Raw genomic sequence first — 21931 nt, 5'->3', positions numbered from 1 at the left:
CACAGTGAATGCAGTATCACAATCCCTCTCTAGACAGTCAGAAACAGGCAGGCTAACCAATTTCACACAGAGCCAGCAAACACATGTAGACCCATACAACTGTAGTAGCTCTACCACTTTCCAAATTATTTTTTGGCTCCAACAGCTTTTAAATATGTCTAAGACTGACTCAGAGGTAGGAGTCTAAGTCTCAATTTCCAGGCTAAACATACACGTTTACAGTGATTTTTGAAATTACTGATACTCATTTATTTTAGCTAATGATGGGGGAGGGGGGAAATGAATGTGGCTTCTCTCGACTCTAGGCTTTACAAATCTAGTGTGACCTAGAAACATTCAGAAGCTGGATTTGAGGTTTCAGCACAGAAAAGCTGTAGTGAAGTTGTTAACTTCAGCCCCATGATATAGGATTAATCCTTTTGGTGTTCATTCAACCACAGCAATATAGTGATTATAGTCCTCCTAACCTTGTTTAGAAAAGCAGAGAGAAAGTGAGATATTGCCTTACAGACAGGGATTCATTATGAAGGTAAAGGGCACAGAACTAAACAATAGAAGGAGACATACTGAAGAACTTAAAAAAGCCCAATGCAGTTGTCATAACTTGTTCTTGCCTTTTATCTGGCATTTTGATAACCTCCACAGTTCTCATACAACTACAGATGTAAAAGTGATTTGTACAGTGCTATTATTTGTATAGCAATAGCTTATATTATCATATTTGAATATCAATATATATGAGAAGACTTAAACTTACCTCATGTCTGGTGAAAAATCTACCTGACAAGCATAGCCAGCTACCATATGGCCCTTAAAAATTTTTTTCTTATTTAATCTAAATCTGTTCTGTGCTCCAAAAATTAAGATTTGGTTGTCCATCGACTGGCATGCCAGCCATTTCCCTGCAAATTCAATAAATGAGACATTTAGAGCAAGACTTAAAAATTTAAAAAGACATTATTTTAAATATGTTCAGTCATTAGTATTCTTTTGTTCCCAAAACCTTTTAATAATGGGAAAATGAATTTACCATACCACCTAGAAAATGTTACAATTTTATTGCTGGTGAGAGGTATTTACATATAAAGTAATGAATGTTGCTCATACAATCTTGTATCTTTGACCACTTTTGCTATAAATTTCTTTTTTGTTTAAATAAGGATATACATAAACTCTGAGTTTAGTGTTAATAGAACTCAATTAGCTTTATGAATGAAATTAATTTGTAGTAAGGACAGACAACAGAACCATGGAAAGAAATTTATTTATGTTAATTATGGAAAGAGGAAAAACAAACTCTACATGGGAAAACCTAGGATTATTAAATAAAACTGTACAAAAAAGATATGATTAAAAGAATTCTAATAACTGTTGCGGGCCATATTATTTTCATCTGCCAGGACTCACCAAAGCCCCTAGAGCCTAAACTGCAGTAACTTTGCATCCTATATATTTGTAGATATGATTAACTAAGGGACTGATCCTAACAGTGCCCACGGTCTGATTGGGTAAATGGCCTTGTTCAAGATGGCACAGTATTTGTAATGGATGTTTAAAAAAACACACATGAAATGCAGATGCACAGTGATAAATATAACTGTATACAATATGGTGACTATCAGAAAAGGACTCAACTAGGTTGCTCTTCTCATAAAAATCATAGGGCATCTGACAAATGATCACTGATTTGTTTGTGACAAGTACCCTGAATGGAAGAACAAACTCTTGCTCTTCTTCCTTGCTCTACACTCACAGTAGCTATGTGAGTCAAGAGTGGCTTTGATGACAAGGCTGCCCACACATCACATCCTCTACTTTAATACCCTGATGGTAGAGCTAGAATTGTATCAGTCTATCTGTGGTACTTGTACTTAAAAAAGGCAATGGATCATTGAATAGAAAACAGTATTAAATAGATACATCTTTTTTATTTTTGCCTGAGAAAATCTTTTATAGTGAATTTGCTAAGGTGTTCTCATTATAGGGAACCAGACCAAAATTTCCTATTCCTAGAAGAAAAATAGCTTCTAATAAATCACTAAATGGGTTTTTGAACATGATTCTGTTGGAAGGATAATTATTAAAATAACAAACAAACAAACAAACAAAACCCTGATTCTCAAATCGAAATCCTTAGATGCTTGGTCAATGCTGGTTACAAATCATTGGTTCTTTTATTTTTAATTAAAAAAAAAAGAATGGGTGACGTGACGCACATAAAAATAAATGAGTGATTATTTCTAATACTGAAAAGATTTCCTTATACAAGTATGGCACTGTGACAGACCTCCCCCAGGCGGGAATGGCCAAGGTTCTTTTCAATCTAGAAATCACACCGTGTCTTAGAAGCTCATTTAAAAACACATTCTATCTACTAACTCACCATTTGGAGACAAAGTCACTGCAGGCATTGAGTGCATACTGGGTTCAGCTATATACTTGAAATCCACAGGTATATCCCTAAAAATTAAAAACAGCTTATCAGAGTAGTTTTTTAAAGTACTGTTAGAAGAATAATCTCTGAAACAAAAGAGATACTCTTGAAATTAGATATTTAATAAAGCTTTCATGAAACGTCCTAAAGGAAGCAAAATCACAAAATGACATTCTATTGCCTACTATAAATCTTCAACTTTCCAAATGACTTTCCATGATAATTACAAGTGTCAGTGATTTAGTTTTCTATCTCTATTTGATTTAAACTTTGGCCTTTGTGTTAAAAAAAATCTGTTACTAAGAGTTCTTTAATAATGAATTCATGTAAAAATATACCGTGGTAGGCAGAAGCAAGATGTCTGAGGCAAGCCTACACGAAGTATTCTTATTTTACCTGCCAGTCAACCTTAACTTGTTACTCTGCAAGCAGGTGAGAGTGCTAAAGAGCCTTCAGCAATGCAAATGGATGGGAGGCAAAGCCATACAGGGATCTGGGAGCAGGTCAAGCCCACCCAAAAATTAGGAGATTAAGTGCTTGGTACCTGGACATCTTCTATTTTCATTTTACATGTGTAGTATTCCAAATGTGTATGATGTAGGAGAAAAAGCATTTTAAAAATTCTCATGTGAGTGATACAAAGGATATAACAAAAATCTAAAACTAGTCACCTAAATCTAGGTCCATCCAAAGTTCTAAGTTCTTTTTGTTCTTAATATTCTCCACGATAAAAATTTTTTTAGTAATTCTGAAGGATTTTTGTCTTGCTGCTTTTCATGTGACATCAGAAATATTTTTTTTATAGAGTAATGTTTTGGAAATGTAATTTGATAATACAGAATGTAAAGCAGCAATTTCAATTTCAAACTATGGTTCAAGTTCAAAGACTGATTAATTTGAAAATAACAATAGTAACAACAATAATAATTTGCCTTTAAGTAAGAATTTTCTCTATCCATCTATCTACCCAGAAGAAGCACATGACTGGAAAAAAACTCTATTGGAGTCTCATTAGAGGAAAACATTTTCAGGTATAACCTGGGGAGCAGTATCATTTATCAAATCTCCAACCCCTTATACCTCTAAGGTACCAGTGAACGTTGACATTCAGAATGACTCATATGTATTGAGAAGAGCCCTCAATCTTTTTAAAAAGGTTCTATTGTTTTTCTTTCCTTATATTATTAGTGGCTGATAATTTTATAACATGAATTAAAACATAAGATCATTAAAAAATAAATTTACCATCGTTCATATCAACCAATGTTTTACTAAAAGTAAGCAGAAACATTCAAATAGATCACTTATTTCAAAGACCTGTGGTACCCTGAGCTCTAGAACAAGAAAAGAATCCAAATACCCTACGAACTTCATAACTGCTAGTAAAAATGTCTGTCAGGCGCAGTTATATTTAATAAATAAAAATTAAATAATTGCAAATCATTATAATAAGCCAGTAACTTATGTTACAATTAATCTTCAGTCTGGAAATGAAATCATCAAAAAAAAAAAAAACCTAACATAAGTCTTTGAAATTTTAAAGATAAACAGTAGTCTCAACCTCTGTAAAAGTTTCTTTTAAAAATATTTTAACGAAAATAAATGCCTTTGGGAGAAAACATGACTATGATATCTCATGAATTTAGGCAATTAGAATACCACAGGATGCTCAACATCTAACTATAATCTTCTCTTCTCCTCTAAAACTGTTTATAATGGTCTTAGTTTGTATTGTATTGTTTAAGGAAACCCAAGTTTCCTTTGGATAAACCTGGAGGGTGTTATGCTAAGTGAAATAAGTAAGAGAGAAAAATACTGCATGGCATCACTTACATGTGTGGTCTTTAAAAAAAAAAAAGTCAGACTCATAAAAATAGAATAGAATGGTGGCTGCCAGGGGCTGGGATCCAGGTTGGGGTGGGTGGGTGTTAGGGGTGGGTAGAGAATTAAGCAAAGCTAGTAAAAGGGTACAAACTTTTAGTTATAAGATGAATAAGGCCTAAGGTTCTACTGTATACCATGGTGACTATAGTTGATAACACTGTATTGTATAACTGAAATTTGCTAAGAGACTAGAACCTAAGTGTTCTCATCAAACAAAAAAGTAAATATGTGAGGTGACGGATATGTTAATTAACTCAGTGTGAAAGGGCTAATTAATGCATAATGTATATCAAATCATTATGTTGTACACTTTAAAAACATTACAATTTTATTTGCCATTTATACCTCAATAAAGCTGGAAAAAAAAAGAAAAAAGAAAAAAAAACTTTGGAATCAGTCTGATCTAAGTTTGAATTCTGGATCTTTCATGTCTTGTGGAACCTTGGGCCAGTTACTTAACCAATCTCAGTTCCCTTATCTATCAAATAGGGATAGCAGACGCACCTATCTTATAAGATTACTTGCCCATTAAATGAAATAGTTCATGTAAAATGCTTAGTGTGCCTGGCACATAGAAAGAGCTCAGTAATGTAACTTCATTAATAATTATGGCAATAATGATTTCCTTAGACATTCAGTGCATACTACATGCCAGGCCCTGTGCTGATGCTGGGGACAAATAAGAGAGGATGACTGACACATGGTTAGGAACTTGTCAGGGAAGAGGAAAAAATTAGCACTAAAAGGCTGTGGGAAGCAAAGGGCTGCAGAGATGACAGAGAAGAAGCATCTAATCTCATGTCAGGACTGGTTAGGAAAGCTCCAGTAGCAAGTGAGAAGTAAACTGAAATCTATAGGATGTCATCATTCATAATGAAATTGTATTATGACTCTTAGGAGTATTTCTTAAGCTCTGAGAAGAAAAAAAATGCTAACATCAAACTCTTTAATCAAAATATTTTGCTGACCAATGCTGTAATTTAGAAAACACACACAAACGTTCTAAAAGCCCTATAATTGGTGCATCATTTATTTACCCATTTCTTTTATACGGCGACACATTTTAAAATGGAGCTGAAATATCATATGAAGGTAGAAACATCTGAAAGTTTAAGCATTATCAAACTGTTAAAGACAAACAAAACAAAACAGCTATAGTTATGCTAAACTATCTAGTTTGTTGTGCAAGTGGTCTAAATTGGCTTATATAAAACTTGATGTCCACATCAGGTTCTCTGCATATAACATCATTTCCCAAGTAGGAGAGATCTTAGTTATAATATAGTCTCAAACAAGGACCTTAAGAATGATGTTAAGACTACATTTAAAATATAGTCAACTCTCCATTAATTGGGGGTAATTTGGAGGGGTGTACTGGCAGTGAGTATGGGAGAAACTGCAGTTAAATCACATCAAATCTTCAGTAACCCAAACTGTCCTGACAATGGTTAGGGATCTGCTCACCCCCAGACAGACTCAGTTTCAGGAGGAAACTATTGCCTGTAGTTCAAGGCTTCTCACTTCCTAAAGGAGAACAACTTCTGGGGGTGGAAAGACACTTTCTAGCCACTGCTAGGCTATAACCATAGTTGAGCTGTGCTTTATAACCGACTATGAAAACAATCAAATATTCATTCTAACAAAAAGATTATTATGCACTACTTTGGAAAATCAATTATAAAATATGATCAATGATACTCAGTGAAATTAACTTTAGTATTTCTTCACTTTAGAAAAGTGTCATTCTCTAGGAAAGCAAAATTAACCAATATATTCTGATTATACTGTACAAGTAAAACATTTGTTTCCTACCATAATGGGCTATGAACAGTAGGACATAAGGGTGAGGACATGGGGCAGTTTTCAGTATTGAATAATCAAAATGCAGACATTAAAAAAATTAAGAGATCTTAAAATATTTTATTGAGTTGGTTCTAAGGCCAGGATCTTAGGCCCAGTTCCTAGCATAAGCAATACAGTATATACATTTGTGACCTCTGCTTTTTGTCAGTTATTTTGCAAAGATAAGATACCTAATAAAGCATGTAAGACAGCACTACACAAACTTTTCACTATTGCAAGAAAAGTGACTCAAAATACATATCCTTTAGATAGATTATCCAAGGACTATAAAAAGTAGCATGTTTAAATTTTTATTTTTGTATTCTGGATACTTGAATAGTTAAAACAGTTTGATGGGCCAGAGATCATAGTTGTAAAAATATTCAGATTGCAAAGATGGTTGCATATTATCAGGCTTTGTCTTTGGCTACAAAATTTAAATTGTTTGCTTGATATAAATCAGATTTGCTGATGATAAAAACTCACCATTCCCAAACCCTTAGGCTTTTGTCATCAGATGTGCTCACAAATCTCCTATTCTCATCGACAAAAACAATGGTGTTGACAGCTCCCAAATGCCGATCATACTCCTGCACAATTTCTCCACTTCGAATGTCCCACTGTATATCAAATAAGAGAAAGGGTCAGAGATAGCAGTGGAACAGGTTTATGAAAACAAACAAAGATCATAATTATGGAAAGTGAAGAAGGAAAAAAGATCTCCAACATCATGTTTTTATAAATTTAGTTTTCTGCTAAGAATAGAGTATTAGCAGTCCCTAAAAGTAACAAACATTAAACAAGTTAATATTCCTTATTCCATTCTCTGATACAACATAAAGCTCAGGAATCTTAATAAAAATATTGTCAAAAGACTTACTTGTACAATCTTTTTATCAGACATCCCAGCCACAAAGAGATTTTGCTTATCTTCATCAGGATTAAATTTCACACAATAGGGTACTTTCCTGTTTGTAAACCTTGATATACACTGTCCTGAAACCAAAGACCCAAGTTAAAGTAGATAAAATGAATTTGACCACTTAAAGACAATCCTGAGGTTAAGATCTAGAGATCATCTACTTAATGTATTTTGAAGGGCAGCCTATTTGTTCTTTACTGTAAACTACACTGTTCCTTTTCAAAGATTTTTGATGATTAAAAATATTTTCAAAAATAAATCTGTATCATCAATTGCAGAATAGACAAAGCTCTCCAGGTGATTACAATATGCAGCTAGAGTTGAGGACCACTGCCAAAGAGGTTAAGAGTATGGGTTTTGGCTTTAGAGAGATGCTGGTTTGAACCTAATTCAGACATTACCAGCTGTGTGACCCTGGAAAAGATACCTTGTTATGTCTTGATTTCCTCATCTACAATTTATGTATAATTTTTAATAATAAATAATAGTATTTTTCTCATAGTGGTATTTTAAAGGTTGAATGAGATACTACATGTAAGTGCTTAGTACAATGCCTGGTAAACAGTGTTCAATAACTATTAGCTATTATCTTGACTCTTGAAAATTGGTAAGATGAAAGATGGTTCTCTAATTACATAAAATTATACTAGCCACAATGTACTGACATTAATATGTCTGTGAATATATAAAACCATCTGCCCATGGAAGTTCAGAGCTACATTTTAACCAACTGGGACAATTAAATTTAATTCTGTTCATTAGACATTTATTGTGCTTCTATTATGTGCAATGCAGTGTGCTAGGTGATGTAGGGGAACAAAAAGATCAATTAAATAGTCTTTGGAAATTTTCAAATTTCCTTTTCTATCAATACTTTTGCTTTATCAATTGTATTTGATGGAAACAAAGTTTCATAGTGAAAAAGCTACTTATATAGCTGAGTTTCAACTCTACAAACATTTTGTGGTATTAGCTAATAGTCAATGATATGAGAACCAGCAGTTAGAGGAGGTAACATTTTGTCACAGATCAATCACATTGTTTCATTTAAAAATGGTAATTTATAAGATAAATATGTGTTAGTGTAAGTGAGCTCTTACCTGTCTCAGTGTCCCAGAGCTTAAGATACCTGTCATAAGCTGCACTGAGGAACTGTGTCCCTGCAGTATTAAAGCAGATGTCCCTAACAGCTTTACTGTGACCTAAAGGCAGAGACAATAGAAATGGAGGTGAGGTGAAGTATCTTCTTTTAAAATATAAGCAACATAAGAGAAATAGCATTAAACAGTATTTTTCAAGGCACACTAAGTCAAAAATCACTGGAACCCCACCTCCTGATTTACTGACTCAGAATATGTGGGCTTGGGAATGTAGGTGGTTTTCTTCCCCCTCTTTGAAAATCTCCTCAGGTGATTCTGATGTCTAACAGTTAGGAAAGAACCAAGAGAAAAGATCTAACTTTTTTTTTAAAGTCTGTCATGGCACTCTCTTAATATGTAATACATCCAGCTGATGACTGAACAGCCAAGAATTTAAGGAAACATAATAGGCCAATTATTGCCAACAAAGGAGACATTTTGAAGGTTCCTTCTCAGATTACTTGCCAAGCTGGAGGTGAAAAGAATGTGACCTAAACCTGAAGTTCATGAAAATTGTAGCCTTTGTTCAATAATTGTATATTTGTGACCACATTACCAAATTTCATAGAAATGGATTCAGAATCTCAGAGACTAAATCTTTTTGAAAACAAATACTAACTACTGTTTAGTCAAAATGGCATCTGACAATAAATTAATTTTAAGATGCTTTGCTTGGAAATCAATCTTGCCAGACCAATCAACTCTTCTGAAAGTTACAGGAACGAATAAAATGTGGCTAAATGAAAGTACAAACTTCCCTTTTTAAAAAACCATCTCACCATGACCAAGACTGCCAAGTACAGTTGTGCAAAATGTGCATGACACAAACTGTCAGCCGCACACAGAAGCCCTGTACCGTCACCAGTGATGAACTCTAGTCACGCAGAATGTACTATGGCAGTTAGGCATTCTTTCCTACAGCAGGAGTCCCAGTCAGAGCTGCTATCATCTTTCTAAGCAGGAAATTTTCAGTTTTCCACCGAAAAACTGTCTGTTAGGGCAGCAGAGACAGATAGGGACCAAATCCCCTACATAGCAGGAGACACTTTGTTCCCTGGACGCTGTTCAGAGCCTTCCCACAAGTCGTCCTTTAGGCTGCCCCAGCATCTTGGGCAGTATTTATTTGTGTGGTAAGGCCCTAAAATCATAACAAAGCACCGCAGAACGAACTCCCACTGAAATCTAAAAACAGAGTCACTACAATTCACACAAAGGGTCTTCAATGTGATTTAGTTTAATTTGGAATGTAACCAGCCTTCACACAAAATCTAACAAAGAATAAACTGTTATCTACTAACAGGGCTAGTCTACCACAAAGCTGCCCTCTTTTTGGCCTTCTTTCCCTCAAGGAGTTCTCTCAGTCTTATCCTTTTATCTGCTTTTGTTGCCAATTCCCAACCTCTCTACAGAGCTCAACATCTGGCTATCTAGTTGCTACTGGACATTTTCATCTCAGTATCCCAAAGGCAGCTCAAATTCAACGAGTCTGAAACCTCACCATCCTCTTATGGTGAACTGTACCACCATTCATCCAGCCACCTGGGAGTCACTCTAGATTCCTGCCTCACTCTTACCACTCATTTCCAGTTACTAAGTCCAACTGGTTTTAACTCTTGATCGTTCTTTCCTCTCCATCTCTGCTGCTTTAATTCACGCTTTCATCAGCTCTAATCCACACCAAGGAAATAACCTTGTAATTCATTTTCTTGCCTCCAGGCCTGTCCCACCAAAGCATCCTCTGTATTGCCATGGTGATCTTTGTGAACTTCAAAGCTGATCATGCTGCTTTCCTGAAAGAACTGTTCGGTGGTTGGCTTCCCAAGGCCCCCAGGATAGTCTAAAGGTCTTCCACACTCTGCCCCCTCCGCTGCTTTTCTCCACTTTCATCTTTCACCGTATTCCACATGTTTAACGATTCTGAAGTACAAGAGGTTCCCCTAAAGCAACGTGTTTTCTCATACCACTTCTGCTTTAGCTTCTGCTGCTCTCTCTTCCTAATTCTCTTTGTCTATGTGGGGAGATTTACCCCTCCTTCAAGACTCAGCTCAAGTCTATGAAAACTTTCCTTCATATCAGGGTAGTAAAATTACTGTCAATGATTTATCTTAGTTTAAAAAGTCTTTTCAAACAGATTTATAGCCAGAGAGAAAAGAAGTATTACCAATAAATGTTCGCAGACAGCGCCTGTCTCCATAAACCTCCCACAGCTGGAGAAAAAAACATTACACAGAAATATTAAATTTAATATAAGACTTCGATAAAATGACAACTTTCAGTCAATAACAAAAGTCATATGCCAGCCATGTGTGTGCATAACTGTGTGTACAGGGGATTTAAACAAAGGCATTACATGTCATTAAACATACTGCTTGGTGCTGCTAGTCTGTGTTGCACTATTTATACTACACACACACACACACACATACACACACATACACTTTAAAACTAAACTTTGAAATCAAGAGAATTTAGATGGAGCTTATACAGGTGGTTTTCATTTTCTTCTTTTCTGTATTCAATATATTTTCTATGATGAAAAGTTTCTACTTACATAATACTACGAACTACATTTAAAATTCAATAATGTTATTAAAACTGACATGTTTATAACATTTTGGTACTGATAGGTTTTTTTCTAAACTTTTCTGAAGTATTCAGTATTATAAAAGCTATTATGAAAATGATGATCCAGACTAAAATGTAACAGGGCTCATAATTCTTAGCACATCTAAAGTGAATACATACAATAGCTTCGAAACTATCTTTATTCTTGCCTGCCTCAAATCCAAGCCTTAACAGTGTTGCTAGTGCTCTAAAATAGAAAGCATTGCCTGGCCACCCAAAGCCCACAGGATAAAGTTTCAGTTCCCATAGGATACCAGAAAAGGACCTCCAGGATCTGGTCCCTCCCTTATGATTGCAGTCATTCTGTGCCTCTTGGATTTTATACTCCAGCAATCACAAAACCTGTAGTTTTCAGCACATACCATGAGATTCATTCTGTTCACTCCTCTCAGACATATTCTACTCCCTATGCTCCTACTATCCTAGTTTAGTCACCTTCCTATTGGGGTAAGCTTCTTCTATGAAACCAGAACACCTTTGCACCTGCCTCTACAACAATTGTTTACATCATAATGAAATGATCCCCTTAACTTTTTATACACATTCTGTTGCAAATAATAGGTAAATGTTTATAGACATGGACTAATTTGAATTCTATGCTTTTTTAATTGTTTCTAAATAGAACTTATAGTATGTATGAAGTAGAGGTTAAAGGAAATAAGGGTTTTTATTCCAAACTATTGGTCTGTCATATAAGTCACTACGTACAGACAAATGCCTAAATGGTTGCTCTCATCAAAAAAAGCTGCCTTTTTTTTTAAACTATCCATGAATTATTTACAAAGAATAAAATTTTCATCAGTAAACTTTCCAAGTCTCAAGAGCACTATAGGGTTGATATTTATTGATCACTATAATGATCCAGAAACAAGACACCAAAAAGATACAGATTTAAGTTTTTAAAAGGCTTTTCCATATTCAACTTGACATGTATTGGCAACTGAGTTTCTTCTACCACACACTCTATAGCTGAGCGTCGGCTAAAGGTGGAGCTTCTCAAGACCACAAGTGGGAGGAGAGGCTTGGGGCATTTCTCCTACTTGGGAGGAGAGGCTTGGGGCATTTCTCCTCCTGGCTGTAGAAGGGTGAATCGCATTATCTACTCTCTAAAAATGGGACTTTTATCGTATGTCCTCTTTACTTTTAAGGTACTGAGAAACAAATGAACTCAGTTACATTATCCAAAACCTCTATAAAAATGCATTATTAGTGATGAAATATTTGTGTCTAAAGCCAAAGTGATTATGTTCTAATCAGCTGTCTAAGCTTACAAAGAGCCTAGCCAGTTGGACCACAGAGCATATCTGAATCAACATGTTTGGAAGCAGTTCCTAAATTGCTGCATTGACAGGGCCTAAGAGAAAATAATTATCCTCTAATTGCCTAACAAACTCAGATTTATTTATAATTAACCAAATAGATTTAACCAAAGCACTAGCTTTGTAGCACTTCTACTCTGTTACTGAAAACTCACCTTAATTTTACAGTCCATGGAACAAGACAGCAACAAATGGCCAGAGAGAGGGAATAATCTGACTGCACTGACACCCTATAAAAAGATAGTACAATTATCAATCAGAAGCATTCAAAATATCAGATAAAGTTAAACAGAAGGGAAACACAAGTCACCTAATTTACTACTTCTCTTCATTCTAAAAATCATGCCCAAGAATAACCTTCATTAGTATTGTAAGAGAAGCCCTTATTGACACTAAGCTCTTCAAGATTTTTTTTAACCTTTATTATTGACTTCCTCACCCAAGGGAATTCTTAGTCAATCATGTTGCTAATGCCCTCACTCCTCTTCCCTCTTTTACTCAGTCCCTTTGCTCTTTGCTAAGAGCTAGAGATGATCAGCTGGAACGGTGCAGATGACAAAGAATATCAACATCAAAGTTTTCAAGTGTCTTATCTCTGCGTTAGTTTAAGTATTACCACAGTTTATAAACCAGGGAGCATCTGATCTTCTTTGAAGTGTGATAACCCCAAGAGCTAAGGCAAAGTTATTGAGGCTTTGGTGCCAGTACCAGCCCATCGCTTATTGACTTGGTGCCCAAGAGGAAGCAGATTATAGCAGGAACCTGGAGGCAAGAGCTGTGGCTGCCATCTGGGGATAGAACACTGAATCATGAAAGCTTATGTCAAGGCCGATCCAGATGACCTTGAAGACTGAGTAGTCATTTGTGACTGGTTTGTGTGGGTACCTCCACAATCTGATTCCGGTTTATCTTCAATTTGAATTCCCTGCTCTATCTTGACTTCCCTACAGCTTTACCAGAAAATACTGGATGTCCCACATCAATAGCTGAAAATTTATGTTGGCTTCACTATTATACAATACAACAAACAGAAACAACCAATTTGCTTACCTTTGTGTGTCCAGACCACACATGTATTTGTTTTTTGGGAAGGTAACACTTCTCAGGTGGCACAGTTGACCGCAGATTAACACCAACATCCTGAGGTATGTGAAGATAGGACCTGCCTTGGTAGTCATACATTTCTTTAACTGAAACAAGAAAGCAAAAGAAATCTGTGAACAAATACAAGCCATGGTCATGAACTCTATATTCTTCAAATAACAAGCATTTTACTCATAGGGATATCATCCCATATTAGGCTTAGGTACTAATACGCTAATGATGTTGAGACCAAGAGTCAGCTAAAATTTAGCTTCCTGAAATCACTGCTACTATTTACAATTAGATGAGTATTTTGGAATTCCTAAATATCCAGAGACTATCAGATCTTTAAGTAAGACCTTACTTCCTTTACCCAATTACACATTTCAGTGGTATATACGAAAGACTCCACTGTAGTAATAATTACAGCAATGGAAGAAAAGATAATACTTGGGTCTTGTGAGTCACTGGCAAAGAATTAGAAGCAAAACAGGATAAGGAAGTTAAAATAAAACAAAACAATATCAACTATCCTTTTGCCTGCTTTCCTCATTTATGCCCTTCCAGGTTCCTTTTCCATTCTCCTTCCTACTTTCAACACAGATTTTACAATAAAGTCACATGTCAGAATTAAATGACATAATATACATAAAGCATCTAGCAGCATGCTGCAGAATAAGTACTCAATAAATGTTGGCTGTTATTGCTATTATGGCTGCAAGCACCACAGTACTAAACAGACTCCTTAGAAATAAAGTTGGAGCTTAAGAAACAAAATAATGACCTCACAAAACCTATATATTTTATAAGCGATAAAACATTAGAATAATCAACACTATCAAAACTGAATTATTCTTTATTCTTTGATAATCACCACTTAATTTCCCCAATATAATTAATTATTAATGAGCCAAGTAGATTCCAGAATATTTGTAATTTATTTTGGTGAATATGCGTTTCTTTCCACTAATCAAAATGTGTCTTTTTATTTTTTATTATTTTTTTATTTTTTGGGGAGGAAGTAATTAGGCTTATTTATTTAGTTATTTTAATAGAGGTACTGGGGATTAAAACCAGGACCTCCTGCATGTTAAGCATGTACTCTAACCACTGAGCTATACCTTCCCTCCAATATGAGTCTTAATCTCCAATCTATTTACATGAAAAACAAAGTTTGTTTTTTAAAGTATAATTTAGTAACAGTTATGAACTGTGATGATACCTGGAGAATATTTGGCTTGGGTTAAAAACAAAGGTTAAAATGACTGGGGGCACTATTTATATACCAAAAAGAGTCAACTTTATTTTAGGAAAGAACAGATTGTGGACAATTTAGGTTTCTCCTTTATCTACCATTTAAAAAAAATTCATTAGCACTTCAAAAAATCATCTGTGGCTATCTCTTTTATTAGAACATAGAAGAATTTGCTGTAATTTCTTTGTGATTCAAATTGTCCAATATAATTCTTACTGTAATGAATTTTGGCAGCTGATTAGTAAAGGCAATTGATATTATATGAACAGAGAACAGAGTAAATATCTGAAAGTTTTATCATAAAAATGAAGGGGCATAAAAAAATATATACCATGTAAGATTGTCTTTTCCTCCCCAGGTTTCTCTTCTTCCTGTTTGCCTTTTTTCTGCCTCTTTGCTGTGATTTCATCCAACTCTTTTTGTTCTTCCTAAGGAAATTAAAGAGTGAACTTTAAAATGGATGGTCTAGAACCCCATCACAGTCAATGCTGGTCATAAATTCTTTATAATGAGGTGCACTTTTTGGTGAAGCAATAGCTGCAGGTATGCCTCCTAGGACAACAATCTCAACTCTTCGGCAGATTACAAAATGGCATTAAACATATAGTGGCTACTAGTTAAAACTTTTAAACTCGGTACAAAACCTACCCTTCTGGAACACCTAGAAAGTAACAATGTATTATGCTAATTATGCAAGTGAAAGGATGGGACAATCAGAAAATCTAGTGCCAGAAAGGACAGTAAATTTAACACGATGCTGTTCTTCAGTAAACAGCTTTTACATAATCATAAAGATATCCGCAATGACTGTAGATCTGTGACTCAACTTTTACGGGAGGAGCAGGAGAAGTAGTAAATCTTTACAATAACAAAGAAGTCAAAATAAATAGCAGCATATGTGTATTACTGAGATATACAGATGTGAGAAGCTAGGATAGGATTTTCTTGATCTTGTCCACTGCTGCATCCCTAAGACCTAGAACAATGACTGGCTCATAGAGATAGTATGATTAGGAGGTAGAGAAGGGCAAGGTAGAGTTTCATAGTTTTACTTTATAAGCTTCATAGTATTATTTAAAAAAAATAGATCTATTACTTCATTAAAAAATTTAAATCAATCAATCAATCAATAAAACCAACCATCAATTCTAAAATCGCAGAGATTAATTCTGTAATTACTATCTAAATATCTGGTGTCAGAAGAGCAGCTACCATGGCACCTTAATAGCATTATAAAGGTGATTTCTATTAAAAATTGTTCAATACTGTATTTTAATTTAAAAATATAGAAGGAATAAATCAGAAAAAATATAAAGCAAAAATAGTCCAAAGAAAAACAAAGGGGTCTTACTGTATTTTCTCAGTCAACCAAGGCAGAGAAATTCTGACCAGTCAATCAGTTCTCTAAGGAAACCTCAAGTTTATTAATATATATATCCTTCGAAGAGACATGGCATACACTTGAATTGCCAATGAAAAACATCAAAGCTTACTTCTGAAGGTTTGGCTACATCTTTTTCATCCACATATTTTGCCCACGGTCCCAAGAAACCATCAATATTAGATGCATCATTTTCTTTGAATTTTTTCCTCTTTTCTATTTTCTTCTGACCAGTTTCAAATACAGTTAAACCTACATTAAAAACAAAAAAATGGTGATCACAAATATGCATATTTTCTAAAGAAATAGCAATATATATATATATATATCTTACAAATATATATAATTTTACTTTATATAGTTAAAGAAAGATGTTTGTTCAAATGACCAAAGATTTATTTAAAAATACAAAATAAAACCTATATGAATCCAGATATATCAGCTCATGCTATACAAAGAGATTCGACCTTCTGGGCAAAGCAGCTTTCCTCCACTGCAATATTTAGCATATTCTGTGAAAAAAGACCCAGCTCTGTAATCCTGCAATGGTATACAATCTTTTTAATTAATCACTAACCTTTATCAGTAGATTTCACCATTTTTTGAAAGAAACACAGCAATTTAATATTGCTAAATAATGATAAAAGTTACCTCTGAAGCAAGAATAAGTTGGTATTTCTCATTTAAAAGCTGAATTAGAGTAGATTATATTAAGTAATTATAACTTTTCTTTGTTTCACTTGTAATGCAACAATATAAATTAAACAAGGTTTCACAAGGTTGGTATTTCTTCCAAGAGATCTCAATCTAAACTTGAACTCTAATATCATAAATCTTACTAGTAAGAAGAAAACATAAAAGAGGAGACTTCTGGTTGGGATTCTCATTTGATCAGTAGGAGGTGGTCTGTTGTGTGTAGACATTAAATTGGAAAAATAAAGATTTATGGAAGTCATAGTCATAATTTAACTGTTAACTGAGAATCTAGCTCAGATGTGGATTATAAAGGTCTGTCTAACAAAGAAAAAAGCTTACCTATATTAATTCAAATCAGTTTCTTTTATGCTGTGTTATAACAAAACCTTGCTATAATTCTACTTTAACAAGAATCTAGGTCATAAACCAAAGGCAGCTTGATCATGTAGGTTCTATAGCTACTAAGTACCCGCCTACAAACAGCATTCTTTTTCTAATGAGCATTTTGTGGGTAAGATTCAATGGGCTGATGAGCTTCGTGGCAAGTTAGCATTTAAAGTATGATGCCTTATCTTATGTTAAGTACAAAATGAATATGAGCGCTACCGTATATTTTAAAATACAAATTCAAATTCAGCCTTCAAAGCAGCCCTTCAAAGACAGTTTCTACAGACATGCAAAATGAGATTTTTTTCTGCTGTTAAAATGGAGCTTGACGTTAGTGTTGAGAAATAAACTGCTAAAATTAGCTATATATTTATTTTAATTTCTTGAATGATTTCTGGAGGGTTGACACTGTGCCAAGAACTCAATAGCCTCCCCACCATAGAGGTGCAACTATCTCCTCTACAAGACTGCACACATAGTAAGTGGCAAAAGCAAGCCCTAAACTGATAGTTCTACACACTCCTCTAAACTATATCATTCTATTGTTTGAACTTAAAAAAAAAAATCAAGAGATAAATAAATACTAGTTTTTTCCTACTGTCTAAAGTCAATCTGTATGACAGTAAATACAGTATATATATATTTGATATTAATTATTTCTAATAAATTACCTTGATTTTTTTCAGCTTCTTCTACAGAACCAATATACTTAGCAGATACTTGATGATTATCTAATGAAGGGTCCAATGCATAACCTGAAAGGAAAAAGTATAAATTATTGATTCCATTTTTACCACTTACAATTCATTTTAATTCTATACACATTTACTCATTTAAAATTTTCCTTCCCAGATATTGAAAATGTTTCTTTAACTTAGGACCAAGCCTTCTTCCTGAGCTTTGTTTCTATTTAGAATAATAAGCCCAGATCTCAGGCTGGATTGTGAATGACTTTAGTAAAACAGACGAGTCTAGCATACTGACATTATATTACTAATAGCCTCTTAGGCCAAAATATCAAATTTTAGTCTTAAATTTTCTAAGAGCTGAAAAATATACATACATCATACATTCAGAAGTTTAGAAATTGTCTTCTTTTTGGTAACAGATAATACATGGCTTAGTTTATCATATTATATAAACTATTAAATAATTTAAAAAATAAATAGAAGAATTACATAAAATCTAGCTATTATTTTGAAAATGCCATTCTCAGTAAAGACAGTCTTCACTCTCAGTTTAAAAACAGTATATTTCTACCTCATAAATCATGATTTATATTTCTTTGATACGAGAAGGATATCCACTAGCATGTGAATACACTCCTACAACTAGAGTATGTAGCTACATTGGTCTTCAGTGGTCTATGGGAACTGCAGGAAGAAAGTCTGTATTAACTCAAATCAGTTTTTCTTCAACTGGGGGTACTAGAATGATAAATGTTTGATAAAATCAGTTTTAATAATAATCCAACATATTCAGGAGAGAGCTAGATTATTTATCAGTCTATAGCCTACAACCCACGTGAACAATCATGAAATACCATGTAAAAGTACTTGCCCCTCTTAATTGAAGAAGCAAAAAATACTTCCTTTTAAAGTCTAAAAAAACAAGCAAAGTCTTTAGAAGTCCATTTCATTATAGGCTAGAATACAATAAATTCATGATGCAAAAGAGTTGATTTTTATGTACCACATATATACTTTAGATTTACATGGGATACCTTATACAAGTAACAGGTGCAATACATTGATAACCATTTTATTGGATTGGAAGTATCACTGAACTCTTTAAGGTGATTTTAGAGGTATACAGTCTTTGCTATGACTTTTGGCACACTGTTAAGTTAATTATAACTCTGCTATGGTGAAATATGATCTCATATATGACAATCTTTTTTACAGCCAGTTTCCAAGTATATATTGTGGATAAATAAGACTATTTGTACTAAACTTCTAAATTAATTCACAGTGAACCAGTCTCATTACTCACTAGAAACTAGAAAAAAGAAGTTTCCACCATTAGAATAATCATATAAATTGTGATATAAACCATAAATGGATATTACAGCTCTTAAAAATGATAAACTTTGAGATTATAAAGTAAACATGCTTATATGATAGAACATTGACTAAAAAAGTAAGTTGCAAAATTTTCAGCTTAGAAGAATTATAGTTCTGTAATACATACATGTATAATAAAAAAGACTTAGTTCATAATGCTAAGAATAGATACTTTAGTATAGTGGGATTATCGGTAAACTTTTTCTTCTCTTCCCTAAATGTTTAAAATTTGTTTATACATTGTTTTTTACTGAAAATAACTGTTATTAAAAAGTATCACTGAAGGGAGGAGGGCATAGCTCAGTGGTAGAGTGCATGCTTAGCATGCACTAAGTCCTAGGTTCAATACTCAGTATCTCAAATAAATAAATAAATAAACAAACAATAAACAAACCTAAATACCCCCCTAAAAAACACAAAACAAAAACAAAAACCAAAAAGCATCACTGAATACATAACATTTCATATGATACTGCTTTCTTAACCTTTTTTTGATTCTATCTTATAATAATGGAAATTAATGGCAGATAGGACAGAAAAATTTATTTAGAACTTAAGAAAAATTCTATAAGAAATAAAAGGAGGAGGTATTAGAATTCTAACTGCAAAGAAAACTAAAGGAAAATAGGAGAGGCAATGTTGCTGATGTCTAAAAATGTAATTATTAAATGTTGTAAGAAAATTCAAAGTTTTCTTTTTCAGTTATTCTTTTGGGAAAGAAACAGCATAAGTAATTAATTCATAAAGAAGATCATAACTACAACAGTCTAAAAACATTCTCAGTCTTTGCTCACCCAGTTCTACCAAAAAACTCTTCAAAGTAGACAGTGATCAATGTGTCTGTCAACCTATAGATGTGGATTATAGGAAAAGAAAAAAAAGGTGCCATCAAATATGGACAATTCTGATATAAATGATCAGGATGTATGATGTGTGGACCCATCAACAAGGACATTATTATAAAGACCATCTTCTTTTAGAGGGGATTCCCAGCCTTAAATGTATGTTAACTTTCTCAAATCCCACCACTGATAGGATGTAATTATTTTACACAATGAATTTGTAGCTGTTCTATTTCCTCATGTCCCTCAGTGATGAACAGAAAACTTTTTAGAGATAAGATATGAGAAATAAAGTCAACTAGTGTTTAAGGTTAAAAATGTAATCTCAACACTTTCCTGTTATTTACCAAGTTCAACAGCAATCTGTACATACAGGCATTCAATAATAAGTGTTCATTAAAAAGTACAACAGAGAACATTGTTTTTAAGACCACAGAACATTTTCAGTACTCAGAAATGAGAGCGGATTTAGAATGACAGTTAAAAATATTATTTACCTTCCCATTGGTATAACTATTTATACATGCGTATAAGAAAATACACTCCCCTTTTAAGGAATCCAGATTAACAAATTCAGAAAGCCAGAAAATAAGATAGATTCACACACACACACACACACAAACATTACACACATCACTTCTAATAAGGTCTAACTTGAAACTCTCATTATCACCTTACCATATGTGGCAAAAGTTCTTCTTTGCTGTTCAAACATAAAATCATTGATATGAGCTGGTTCAGCATATCCAGAAAGCATATTTCTAGGGGCAGCCATTTGCTGTGTCCTAAAGGGATTTTCTGGTCCAAACTGCAATGTTGCAAGAAAAAAAAAAAACACAAATTCTCAGCCTATAAAGCTAGAATGAGTTGAATTATTGCACAATATATTTTCAACTCTAAATCTTCAGGGGCTGATTAACCTATTTGAGAACACATTCATCTCACATGGTTCAGTACAACTGGACTATGGCGGATTAACACTGTCAGCCACTAGGCCAGCAGAGGAACCAGCTCACCCGAGTCTATGTGTAGCTATTTAAACTTAAATTAATTAAAATAAAACACTCAGTTATTTGGTCATATTAGCCACATTTCAAGAACTCAATAGCCACATACAATTATTGGCTATTACATTTCCATCACTGCAGGAAGTTCTTATTTGACAGGGTTGCTTGAGATAACTGAGACTCATCATAGTTTTGTCTAATCCATGATATGGGGGATTTCTGATGACTTTCTTTGGTATCTCTCAAAGGTGGAGACTTAGAATCCTCAATACTTACTATCGTACCTGGCATATAGAAAGCACAAATGAAGAAAAGATTAATCAGAATCTCACTGGGGGCAGAAGATAGGAAAATAAATAAAAGATAGGAAATAAAAGTAAATTGCTGACACACTGTAATTCAACTATACCTCAATTAAAAAAAAAAAATCATGGCACAAAAAGAAAAAAAAATAAAGTGCTTGAAAAAGCCCCTAGGAAAAGACATTATAAATGTAAATAAAATTTCCCCACTCTGAAAAAGTCACACTGTGAAAGGCTTACACAAAATAGTACCACTGTTATTGGTTTACAATGCTCTGAGTTTCTAGAATGGTTTTCCAAATGTTAACTAATTTGATCTGTACAAAAATTCAGCATTATACTATGCACAAAAATCTGAATTTAAATGTTAGATCTGTCTTATAATGTTTTCTGATTAGAAGAAAATAAATTATTATAATCTTCCTTTCTATTGACAACTTCCATTTCTAGGTTTAAAATTATTCAATCTTAAAATGTCAAATTTATATATAAAGCTTTTATTACTATTTATACTTTATATTATTATAATTTATATTACTAAATTATAATACAGTACAAGACAATGCAGCCCATAATAGTTCTTGCTATGCTAATGGGCAAAAATAAGGGGGAAAAAATCTAGAGTTCTGAAAGTTGGAAGTTACATTCAGTCATGAAATTTGTTACAAAAAGAAGAACATCCATAAAATTAAAGCTAATAAAACGACTTAAGTTTCCTAGATGCTCTAATTGCTATAGTCAGCTACCATT

The 21931-nt window shown here is 33.7% G+C and overlaps 1 protein-coding gene across 1 annotated transcript in view; it reads right to left on the bottom strand.

The window, feature by feature from the left end:
- CDC40 (cell division cycle 40) overlaps positions 1–21931 on the bottom strand; it is a 43087-nt gene that overhangs the window by 1019 nt on the left and 20137 nt on the right. Inside the window, exons 3-14 of the mRNA XM_006205654.4 lie at positions 20551–20680; positions 17639–17722; positions 15997–16136; positions 14835–14931; positions 13216–13355; positions 12321–12395; positions 10383–10428; positions 8183–8284; positions 7041–7156; positions 6647–6780; positions 2384–2460; positions 758–902 (exon numbers count right to left, since the gene is read on the bottom strand). Of these exons, the coding sequence (XP_006205716.1) occupies positions 758–902; positions 2384–2460; positions 6647–6780; positions 7041–7156; positions 8183–8284; positions 10383–10428; positions 12321–12395; positions 13216–13355; positions 14835–14931; positions 15997–16136; positions 17639–17722; positions 20551–20680 (1286 nt within the window). The remainder of the gene's footprint in view (positions 1–757; positions 903–2383; positions 2461–6646; positions 6781–7040; positions 7157–8182; positions 8285–10382; positions 10429–12320; positions 12396–13215; positions 13356–14834; positions 14932–15996; positions 16137–17638; positions 17723–20550; positions 20681–21931) is intronic.

The sequence above is a fragment of the Vicugna pacos genome, chromosome 8 (assembly GCF_048564905.1).
Source record: "Vicugna pacos chromosome 8, VicPac4, whole genome shotgun sequence".
Lineage (NCBI taxonomy): Eukaryota > Metazoa > Chordata > Mammalia > Artiodactyla > Camelidae > Vicugna > Vicugna pacos.
This window is presented reverse-complemented; position numbering and strand designations above follow the sequence as displayed.